Source organism: Meles meles, chromosome 20, assembly GCF_922984935.1.
Source record: "Meles meles chromosome 20, mMelMel3.1 paternal haplotype, whole genome shotgun sequence".
In the NCBI taxonomy this organism is placed as follows: Eukaryota; Metazoa; Chordata; class Mammalia; order Carnivora; family Mustelidae; genus Meles; species Meles meles.
In genome coordinates this window covers 7,539,555-7,550,981 of record NC_060085.1, presented here as the reverse complement: position 1 = coordinate 7,550,981, position 11,427 = coordinate 7,539,555, and the positions used below count along the sequence as shown (strand labels likewise).

The 11,427-nt window shown below is 60.7% G+C and overlaps 1 protein-coding gene across 1 annotated transcript; it reads left to right on the top strand.

Moving 5' to 3' along the window:
* The first annotated feature begins 1,423 nt into the window (after positions 1-1,423).
* On the top strand, positions 1,424-10,197 carry CDC37 (cell division cycle 37, HSP90 cochaperone). Its single transcript, XM_045991922.1, has 8 exons — positions 1,424-1,606; positions 6,654-6,935; positions 7,288-7,396; positions 7,526-7,641; positions 7,729-7,851; positions 8,317-8,499; positions 8,588-8,659; positions 9,615-10,197. Exons 1-8 carry the CDS (start codon positions 1,505-1,507, stop codon positions 9,768-9,770), a joined length of 1,143 nt encoding a protein of 380 aa, XP_045847878.1. The 5' UTR covers positions 1,424-1,504; the 3' UTR covers positions 9,771-10,197.
* The last annotated feature ends 1,230 nt before the right edge of the window (positions 10,198-11,427 follow it).

Genomic DNA, 11,427 nt, shown 5'->3' with positions numbered 1-11,427 from the left:
TTGTTTGCTGTTGTGTGTGTGTATGTGTCTGTGCGCGATTGTGAGACCCGCGGGGGTGTGGGTTCGTGCGCGCGCGTGCCCGGGGCCTTGACGGCCGCGGAGATGCTGGACTGCCTGGGCTGGAGGGGGAGGGGGAGGACAGTGGGACTTCCCCCGCCCCCGCCCGCCCACTCGCGGGTTTGAAAGATGCAGGAGAGGGAGGGGAGACAGCTCGCGGGCGCTTTTGTCTGGATGGCCCCTCCTCTTCCCTGGGCAGGGGAATCCCCCCATCTTGAGAACTTTAATCCATCCCCTCCAGCCCCCTTTCTCCGAACATGCTCTCGGGGGTAGTCTGGGAAAAAGCGCCTCTCACCCGTGGGGTCGGAGCTCCTCCTATCCCACCCGCCCCCACGGAGCGCCCTTTAATCAGAGATAATCCTGGCCCCAGGCTGCAACACGGCCTTTTATCCCAGTATCAAAACGAGGATTGGGATGCACGTAAGTGTGCAGCTGGGGTCGCCCAAACTCGCAGTAATGGAGTCTTTAGAGCCCCGGCCGCGTAAGGGGGCTCGAGACCAAAGAGGAGGGGCTACGAACGATTCTAGAGAACCACCACGAGGAAAGCTTCCATCCGCACCTCCTAGATCCCCTTCCCTTCCCCCGGCGGCACTGGGCTGGAGCACAGGCGTTTGACTAGACATTAGCGACACCCAGCGGCCGCACGGGGAGACGCCGCGGACAAGAGCCCGAGATCCCAGACTGGAGTCTGGTGGCGGGGGGTGGGGGTCCGGGTGATTTTAGAGGGGGCGTATGTGCGTGAATCCCCGCTCAGGAATGGCAGAGGATGGTGACGCGAGGGGGAGGCTGTAGCCCGAGCCAGGGAAACACTAGCGCCCAAGGCAGGACCACATCGCCCTACATCCGACCCCCCAAGGGCAGGGCCATATTCCTCCTCCATTTAGACCTTCCCAGGGCTGGGTGCTGTACCCCTGGGATTGGGAAAATGCTCTGATCAGACACCCCTCCCCAGCGTGGGGTTAGGTCCTCTTCTCCGGGTGCCCGGGGAGAGGTCTTCCCGCCCAAGCCCGCCCCTGCAGTATGCTCGGGCTGACGTCACTGCGGCGTGGCTGTAGGGGACAATCCCCGGCTTCAGTCTCGCCACCTGCCCCGCCCCTCGCGGCCGCCGCAGACGCCCACCGGGGGGGCAGCGGGAGATGTGGGCGGCTCGAAGTTGGAACGCCAACCCGTATACCTCCAGGAGATGCCCCGCTGAGGCCCCGCGCCCCATGAGGCGGGGTCTTTGCGGGGACTCCCGGGGGCCGGAACACGTGCGCCTGACCCTTTAAGGCAAGCCAGGTCGCCACCGCCGCCACCGCGGTTACTAGGGATATAACGTCATGCGCGGGCGGGGAACGTGCGCGCCAGGGCGGAAGCGGAAGGGGCGGGGCTCCGCAGGCCGAGTCTCCAGCGCTGCCGCCGCCAGAGTCAGACCGGGAGCCGGAGCGGGCTGAGCCGCTGAGGCAAGATGGTGGACTATAGCGTGTGGGACCACATAGAGGTGTCTGACGATGAGGACGAGACGCACCCCAACATCGACACGGCCAGCCTCTTCCGCTGGCGGCACCAGGTAGAGTGCGCGCGTCCATCCCCTGCCCCCCTCCCTCCCCCTCCCCCCAGCGCCCGGGACTCCGCTCCAGAGTTCTGACCCCTAGTAGTGCCAGGGACCCCGCTGTTGACACCTGGGATTCCCAACGCACAGTCTGGACTTTCAGTGTCGCTTGGGGTTCCTCGATTCAACTCCAGACCCCAGAACTGCCAGGGCGCCAAGTCCCTACCAGAGATCCCGGGCCTCCCCTCCGGTTTCTGCCTGGAACTCCCACTTGACCCCTAGGGCACCTTTCTCCGAGTCTAAAGTGCTAAGAGAAGCTGTGGGGCTGCCCCTCAGTCTCCTCTGGGACCTTCCACTTACACGCAGAACTCTGCCTCAGAGACTGGATCCTGATCCTGTTCCGGGAGGCATTTCTGATCTTGGGTATACCATCCGCCCTCCCCAAGTCGTAGAATCTTCAATACTTTGAATTCTTTCTGAGATCTTCTTTCCTAATTCTTGACAGGGATTCCCGTTCAGATCCAGAGATCCCGCTCCTCCTCCCAACAGAACAAGGAACTGTGTTCTTCCCCGAGTTTTCTGTTCCTGGCTTGGGAGTCCAACCCATAGCCAGGACCCCTTCCCTGGAATGTACACGGGTGCTACACCAGGGCTTTCAGTCTCATTCAGGCCTGGAGTTTTGGAACCCGTTTCCCCTCCAGACCAGACTACCGGTTCCACTCTGATGGAGCCTTCCTAATGCCAGCCACTCTCAGCCTCACCTACTGTGGACCCCATTCCCCATCATACCAGGAAACCTTACCCCGCAGGGCTTCCGGTCGGCCTTTCCAGAGCCCCTGCCCCTCCTTGGTATTGCAGGCCCAGGCACCACCCACCCCCAGCAGTTTCCTGTAGGAGCCTCTGGCAGCCTTGGATTGCCTTACACCAACTCCAGTCCAGCACCCAAACCCACCGGCCTTCCTCCTGACCCCAGCTCAGTCTGCTGCTCTCAGACACCCAGACTGTACCTGCTCTCACTAGGGACCCGCCCAATTTGATTCCAAATTTACCACCCCTTCTTTTACCTATTTGCCCCCAAATCCAGATCCCAGAACCCTGTCTGGGTGTCCTCCTGCTTCTCTCCCTGCCCAGCAGTGCTCACAGGCCAACAGAACAGCTCTCATAAGTCCTAGTACTAACCTCTTGCTCCCGCAAATCCGAGCTCCTACACCGACGTTCTGGGGTATACTATACTCTCACACTGAGGGCGAGGGATCTCTCAGAACCTTCCAGTTAGGAATTCCTCACCCCACCCTTGCATAAGGCAACTCCCAGTCAGAACCTCCTAGAAGGGCCTTTCCCCATTCCGTGGTGTCTTTTGTTCCTACATCTGGTCTCTAGTCCCATTTCCAATCCTTACCCTACCATCACAGTCTCTAGGGGAGTGTACCTGCCAGGCAAGCCACGGAGTAAGAAGAAAGTTCTAGCACTTCTGTTTCTTGCTGTGTGTAACATTTTATTACGAAATGCTTAAGATCTGCGCAGAGCTCTAATAAGACTATTCTTGGGAACACCTATTTCTCTCACATAAAGAGGTTAATCTATACAGCTGTATTGAGAACATTTGGTCCTGCTGGGTGGAAAACCAGCGCCCCCTCTCCTGCAGAGGACATCCTCCCCACCATGCCTACCTCCCTCTTGGCACAGGACCTTTTCGCGTCCTGCTGAGGACCCTGGAACTGTAGTGGAGCCTAGTGGGGGTGGGGGAGGGGAGATAAGCATCTCCAGCTGTGACCGGCAAGCTTGGCTTCTAATCCCAGCCCTACCGTTTACTGCCGGGGGAGACCAACCTGAGAATGAAATGAGATTAGGCTCCACAAGAACTTGGCTCAGGGCGTGGGAGGGAGTAAGCACAGGGGAGCGGGAGGTGGGATTAGCGAGAAGGTAGCCTGGTGCGCTTCTGAGTACCGGCCTGCACACCTGGGGTCCAGTCCTGGCTCCGGTTGGCTTACTGCGTGACCTCCGGCGGGTTGTTTGATCTCCTTGTCTCTCAGTTTCCCCCAGCTGGGACTACTAAGGGTATCTGCCTGAAAGGGTCGTTAGGATGGGTTTCTTTATTTATTTAACTTGTGTGATGTCCTTGGGATAACATCATGTGGTGTGTGATAAACTCTTCGTAAACTTGAGCAGTTAGCATCATTGTTGTTATTCCGGTGATCCGTGCTCCTGGGAAAGAAAAATTCCAGAGGTATCCAGAAAGGGACGGGGGAGTCTCCCAGGCCCTGCCGTGCCCCGCTCCCCACCCCCCAGCTGCTGTTACTGGTTTCTTGTGACTCCTTTCATGGAACTGGATGGCACCAAGGTTCTGGGAGCCTCAGGTTTTCTGTCCGTAGGGCAGATGGGTGGGGACACCTGCTGGGCGCCCTCCCAGCCGGCTCCAGCCCCTCCCAGAGGTGTAAAGCCCGGGCTGGGCAAGCTGCCGTCCCCATCGGCTCCGAGAGGCCTTTATTTAGCTTCGGCCTCCCTGGCGGCCACTCAGAGGACACAGAGAAGAGCTTGGTGGCCGCCCAGCAGGAGTCAGCAGGATGGTAGGTTCCTGCTGCCACCTGAGACCAGCGATGATGCCAGCCTCTCGGCAGCAGGGAGCCTCCAGGGCAACAAAGGCCCACCCGGAGAAGGGGAACGGGCAGGGCCCGGGGCTGCTTTCTCTGGTCCCTCCACAAGAAAAGGCCTTTCTCGGCCTTTATCCACACGGGCAAAGTGAGATTCCCATTGACTGTAGCAGTCCTGTGGAGAGTGAGAGAAGGCTCCAGGCTTCCCGGTTCCCACCCACCGCCCGCCTGGCTCCGTGCTAGAACCTGGGGTACGGCCTCCAAGAAGGCCCAGAAGTGAGTCGGGAGACCATTCTGGTGGCAGTGGCTGTGATGGCGGTAACAGTGGAGCCTGTTCAGCGCTGAGTACTGGGTTCAGCGCTGAGTACTGGGTTGCGAGCAGTTTCCTGGGACTAACTCCCGAGGCCCCATTTCCCAAAGAGGAACGCCAAGGCTGGGAGAGTTTTAAGTGTCTTAGCCAAGGTCACGTTGCCAGGAAGTGGTGGAGCTGGGTGACTTGACCGTGTGGTGCCGACCGCTCCCAGCTACAGAACGTTTACTCTGGGCTGGAAATCGACCTAAACGCTTGAAGTACATTTTCTTGTTTGAGGCCCAGAATGGCCCCCAGAGAGAGAGAGAGAGAGAAATGGTCCCCTTGGATGGTCGCCAGCACAGGAGTGGGGCTTGCTGAGCGTCCAGCACAGCTCTGGACCATCGACTTGAACTTCTAATCTCCTTTGCTTCCCCTCGTGCCACCTGTGCGGTGGGCGCTGCTGTCCGCCTTTGACAGCTGAGGAAACGGAGGTCCCTAGAGGTTAAGGGATTGACCCTAAGGGACACCTGGCCTTTACTCAGTGGCTGTGGGTTATGACCCCACATTCGGGGCCCTGCACCTGTCGTCTAGCATCTTATCATGTCATCTGGGGATCATGAAGGGGCCTTGGGGGCTCAGTGATGTGGCACGGGGGCACTTGGACAAGGCTCTGTCGAAGCTGAGACCTGGGGGCAGAGTAAGTGGAGCAAAGGGCAGAGTTCAGGTGGAAGGAACAGCCTGTGCAGAGGCCACGAGTCAAGAGCGAGCTGGGGCATTTGGGGAACCATGAGGGCCAGCATCTGCCTGGGAGCCAGAGTTGGGAGAGGAGAGTGGGGCCTTGGTGCTGTCTGAGTAGCTTGGGCCAAAGGTCAGGGTTCCTGTCTGAACCCAGGCACTCTAGGTTGGGGTGGCAGGGAGGGCTGCAGACAGATGTGCGTATTTCAGAGCCTGGCAGCTTCTGAGTCTGGCTTCGGGGAGCAGTGATGGAAGGTAGGGGCGCCTCTCAGGGCTCAGGCAGTGGCTGGCGATTGAGCAGGTACTGCTGAGAGTCGGGGGGGATGATGGAGCCCAGCTGGGCTGGGGACCTGAGCAAGAGGGGGAATGAAAAGGGACCATCTGAGCTTGGGGAACAGCCGAAGAGGAAGTCTGGGGAGCAACAGCTGGGGAAGGGGGACAGGAGGCTGGTGGTCCCCGAGCTAAGGCTGAAGGAGGTGTGCCAGCCTGGAGACGGAGTGGAAGGGGTCCTGGGCAGCAGTCCAGGAGCAGTGCCCTGAGGGGAGTGAATTGGAGAGACATCTAGAAGTGGAAGTAGTCAGGACTGGGTAGCAGAGAGGGAAGGAAGGACAGGGCCAGTGAGCAGGCCTCAGCTGGCCTCAGCTGCCTCCAGAGGTGGCTGGAGGAGGTTGTTGGGCAAGGAAGGGCACTGAGTGTCCCTGACGGCAGCTCCAGGGAGGAGGGGGATCCTGAGACCCCCATCCTGTATTTCATCACTTTATTCACCCAACAAGTGTTTCCCATGTGTGCGCTGTGTGTGAGACACAAGAGTGAGCAGATCCCCGCCTCCGTGGAGCCAGTATCCTCGGAGCGGGACAGCATTGATAACACAGTAAAAAATTCTCACCAGGCGTTAGCAGGTAATGGTACTGAGGAGGACGGTAACATAGGGCAAGAGTAAGGGGAGGTTGCCATCTTCAGCAGGGTGGTCAGGGGAGGGCCTCATCTGTTAAGTGACCTTTGAGCCAAGACGGTAAGAATGTGAGGGAGTAAGCGGTATGAGGCGGGTGTGGAATCTGAACAGAGAGCTTTGCAGGCTGAGGGAACAGCCAGTGCAAAGGCTCTGAGGTTGGAAGTGGGTTGGAGAAAAGGTGAGGCAGCCAGTGTGACTGAGGGGAGGGGAAGACGGTCCAGGGCCTTGTGGGTGGGTCATGGATAGGACTTGGGCTTTTGCTGAGTGTTGTAGATGGCACGGAAGGTCCCTGGGTGGGGGGTTTGACGACGTGCACAGACTTAGTTCTGTGCAGGTGTACTGGGGGGGGTGGAAGCTGGCCATCCAGGCCACAGAGGGTGGCACATACATTCCCTGGGCCATCCCAGGTGCAGTGGGTAGAGCCCTGGGTGGGGCAGGGCTGAGGTCCAGGGACTGGCCCTTCCCCCCAGTGACGGGCTGCGTGTCTACCCCCAGGCCCGGGTGGAGCGCATGGAGCAGTTCCAGAAGGAGAAGGAGGAGCTGGACAGGGGCTGCCGCGAGTGCCGGCGTAAGGTGGCCGAGTGCCAGCGGAAGCTGAAGGAGCTGGAGGTGGCCGAGGGTGAGGGCAGCAAGGTGGAGCTTGAGCGGCTGCAGGCCGAGGCTCAGCAGCTGCGCAAGGAGGAGCGGAGCTGGGAGCAGAAGCTGGAGGAGATGCGCAAGAAGGAGAAGAACATGCCCTGGAACGTGGACACGCTCAGCAAGGACGGCTTCAGCAAGGTGGGGGGGAGCGGGGCCGGGCTTCCCCTCCTGCAGGGGCGGGGTGCTACGCGCTGGTCAGTGGTAGGTGGTGGGCGGCAGGTCAAGGTGGACACGGGCTGGTGGGGGTGGAGGGCCAGGTGTGCGGGGCCGGGCGGATGAAGCACCCCACCGGTACGCCCCTCTGATCTGCCCGAAGGCCCTAGTCCGAGGCCACACCTGCCACACCCTCGCTCCCGCTACACTGACGCTCTTGACACCGGCACCGCCTCCGCCATGGAAGGGATGGTTGCTGCGGCCTCAGCCCGCCCGGCCCCGCTGGAGGCGCCCTGCGGCCTCGCCCCAGCCCACTCCCCCTCTCGCCCCATCACAGAGCATGGTCAACACCAAGCCAGAGCCGGCTGAGGAGGAGTCGGAGGAGGTGAGGGAGCAGAAACACAAAACCTTCGTGGAGAAGTACGAGAAACAGATCAAGCACTTTGGTGAGTTGGGCGCGGGGTGGAGGGGGCCGCTGCCGGGGGGGTGGGGGGGGCGGGGGGGGGCGGGGATGTGGCAGGGGCCGGCCCTCTGCCTCCGGAGCCCTTCAGCACCTTGCCGACACCTTCCGGTAGGCATGCTCCGCCGCTGGGACGACAGCCAGAAGTACCTGTCGGACAATGTCCACCTGGTGTGCGAGGAGACGGCCAACTACCTGGTCATCTGGTGCATCGACCTGGAGGTGGAGGAGGTGAGCGGAAGCTGCCCCGGGGCTGGGGAGGAGCCCTTGTCCTGACACCGCCCCTCGGTGACATCATGCATCTGTTCCCTCTCGCAGAAATGCGCGCTCATGGAGCAGGTGGCGCACCAGACCATCGTCATGCAGTTCATCCTGGAGCTGGCCAAGAGCCTGAAGGTGGATCCCCGGGCCTGCTTCCGGCAGTTCTTCACTAAGATCAAGGTAGCGTCCCCAGGAGCCGGGTGTCCGCGCGTCCGCTCAGGCTCCCGGCTGCGGGGTCGGAGCCTGCTGTAGCAGGGGAGGGCAGAGGCGGGGAGGGGCTGGTGGCCGGCTCTCAGGCAGTTTGAAAGACAGGGGTGAGGGACAGAGTCAAGGATGTCTCAGGGCTCCTCAACTGAGCGCCTGGAAGAACAGGGCGGCCCATGCTGGGGCTGGGGGTACCGAGGCCAGGGCAGCTATGCGGAGCGGTCCAGCACGCAGGCGAGGTGTGTTGAGTTTGAGGTGCCTGCCGCCCCCACAGGTGGTGGCGGAGGAGGTGAGCGTCGCTGGTCTGTGGCTCGGGACGGGGGCGGGCAGGCAGGTGGTTGTTAGCACAGAGATGGCAGAGCCGGCAAGGAGAGTGCACGGGCCTACGCGGGCCGATCCGGGTGCGGCCCCATGAACGGCTCTCGGCCCCCGACCCTGCAGACCGCCGACCGCCAGTACATGGAGGGCTTCAACGATGAACTCGAGGCCTTTAAGGAGCGCGTGCGGGGCCGCGCCAAGCTGCGCATCGAGAAGGCCATGAAGGAGTACGAGGAGGAGGAGCGCAAGAAGCGGCTGGGCCCCGGCGGCTTGGACCCCGTTGAAGTCTATGAGTCTCTCCCTGAGGTGCGGCTCCCCTGTCCCCAGGTGGGGGGCTGTGGGGGCAGCAGGGAGGACCCCTAGGCCCTGACCTCCAGCCCTTCTGCACCCGCAGGAACTCCAGAAATGCTTTGACGTGAAGGATGTGCAGATGCTCCAAGATGCCATCAGCAAGATGGACCCCACCGTGAGTAATGGCGCCCCAGGGCCACACTCCAGCCCCGCTCCCTGCGGCCCCGGGAGAGCCTGTCACCCTGTGGCCCGCACGGGAGGCAGCCAGGCTTCCTTTCACACACGTCTGCTGTGTGACCACCCCAGCGGTGAACACGGCGTTTTCAGCGTGTCCCCTGCCGCTGAGTGTCACCGCCCCTGTGGGCCATTTAGGAGCCTAATGGTCCCACCAGATTGCCCCACCTTTGTCCAAGGAAGGGGCGTTCCTCCCCAGCTTGGGTTACCCCACCAAAGCACAGTTTCTTTGGAGACTGACCTGGAGAATCCTCTGGGGCGCTGAGCATGTGGTACATGTCACCTGTCACTGTCCGTGCCTGGCGTGGGGCTCGAACTCATGACCCCAGGTCAAGAGTCACGTGCTCCACTGACGGAGCCAGCCAGGCGCCCCAGCTGCTGCTGCTTTTAGGAGCAGTGATGTGCTGGTGGACGGGACTCTGTGTCTTGATAGATCTCGGTTTGACCCCGTGCCTGCTGCTTGCCTCACTGGTTGTCCCCCACTACTTTCCTCATCTGTGAAATGGGTCTAGTTGCAGGACCTGGCCCAGGATTTCTAGAAGCTTCCATGAAAAAGGATCTCTAGACCGAGGGTCTTGATCCTATGGTTCACAAGCTCCATGTCTGTCGTTAAAAGTAAAGTTTTATTGGAACGCAGCTCTCATTCTGGACGTACGCTGTTTAAATTTGAGTTAATGTTAAGTGAAACGGAAAGGTCTGTTCCGCACCGGCACTGGTATGGCTGAAGGACTTGGCAGCCACACGTGCAGATTGCAGACCGTTCCCATCATTGCGGAATCCCCTAGACAGCTCTGGTCTAGAACAAGCAGGGAGCAGGTTTAAGGATGTGCAGGGGTAGGGGGGCGGGGAGGGTGGGTGGGCTGCCGGGCCTCACTCGCCACCCCTTCTCCCCGCAGGATGCGAAGTACCACATGCAGCGCTGCATCGACTCCGGCCTCTGGGTCCCCAACTCCAAGTCCAGCGAGGCCAAGGATGGGGAGGAGGCGGGCCCCGGGGACCCCTTGCTGGAAGCCGGCCCCAAGCCAGGCGACAAGAAGGATGTCAGCGCCTAACTCGCCCCAGCTGCTGCGCACCTGCCTGCAGGCCCCTGTGTGCCCCTCTTCAGAAAACAGAAATAGATGCCATCTCCCCAGCTCCTGGCTTCCTCCACTTTCGCTGCTCCTGCCCAGCCTGGGGCCGGGAGAGGGCCTGTCCCCGCCCCCACTGCCCCCACCTCCAGTGCTCATCCAAGTCTCTGCTTTGAGTCAGGGGCTTCACTGCCTGCAGGACGCTACCCCCTCCCCCATCAGCATTATGCCAAAGGCCTGGGGGTCCAGGGAGGGGCAGAGGTCGCTAGGCTGGTTCCTGGGGTGGGGGGAGGGTCTCCAGCCCAGAGACCTGCTCCAGTCACTGTGGGCTCTGTTTTCACTGTTCATCTGCTGTCGAGTCTTCTATATGGTAAACAGCAATGATCTTCCAATAAAGGATTTCAGATGCTCAGGGGGGCGTCTCGAGGGCTGTTGACACAGCTCTTCTCGCGGAGTGGGAGGGAAACCCAGTGAGTGTTGGAGGCCTGGCCTGCGGTGCCTCAGGCTTTATCCTCCAGCTGTCTGGGCAGCTCCCTCTGTTCGGATTCCAGGCTCTTCCATGGGCTGTTCCCACTGCCTACAACATTCTTCCCCAGGGTTCCTTTACCTTGGAGTTCACAGCTGCACCCTCCACTCTGTGGCTTCCCCCCCAGGCCCCCTGCCCCATTCAGGAGCATCGTCCATCTCTGATCACTGCCCTTTGCTTCCATGGCCTCCAGATGGGTCCAGATCCCCCCTCCCCTCTGGCCTGCAGCCCACCCCAGCCACCTTCCACTATCGACCCCACCCCAGTCCAAATCAGACCCCAACAGGCAGTGGCCAGAGGGGAACCAGGAACACGTGAGTCAGGTCACATCCCTCCCTGAGAGCCCAAAGCCCTCTCTGCAGTTCACTCTGGCCCCAGTCTCTTCCTGTGCCCCGCTCTGCTCGCCCTCTCTCCTGCTCCCTCCTTGCCAGTCCTCCAGCACTTTAAATTTCTGTATCAGTGTGACCTTGGGCAACTTACTCAGCCTCCGTATACCTCCCCCTCTGCACAATGAGTAATGTTAGTGCCTTTCTCCTGGGGACTTAGTGCTAAAATGAGATCATGCCACAGGCAAGCAGGGCGCCTGGCACTTAAATGCTCAAAATGTGGGCCTTGGCGTGTGCCTGTCCCTCTCCCCGGACACCCTTCCCTGCATCCCTCGTGAGGCTCCTTAAAAAGTAAATATTTGGGCCACATGAAAGGGCTTAAAGAATAGTACAATGAACAAGGACACCGTTTTAGGGTGAAGCCAAGCAGCAAGGCCCTCTGCCTGCCCCTTCCAGGGGGCCACACCCCTGGCAGCTGCTTACCCCTCGGACCAGAGCCTGGTGCCACTTCCTCCCCAGGGCCCTCCTTGGCCCACCTGAGTTGCCCCTCACGTGCAGCCAGGCGGCTTGTCTCACCTGCCATGTGACAAGCTTTGCCAGCCTTGCTGTCCTCTCCCTCTAGCTGCGGCCCTGAGATACAGTCCCCTGGATGGGTCTGGCCTCAGTGGCACTCGGTAAACCTCTGCTAAAGTGAAGAACCGGTAGATGCTGTTGTGTGCAAGCAGATTGCCACAAGGGGGCAGTGGTGGGCTACAGACCCTGCGGGCATCCCCTAAAGCTTTTATGTGGG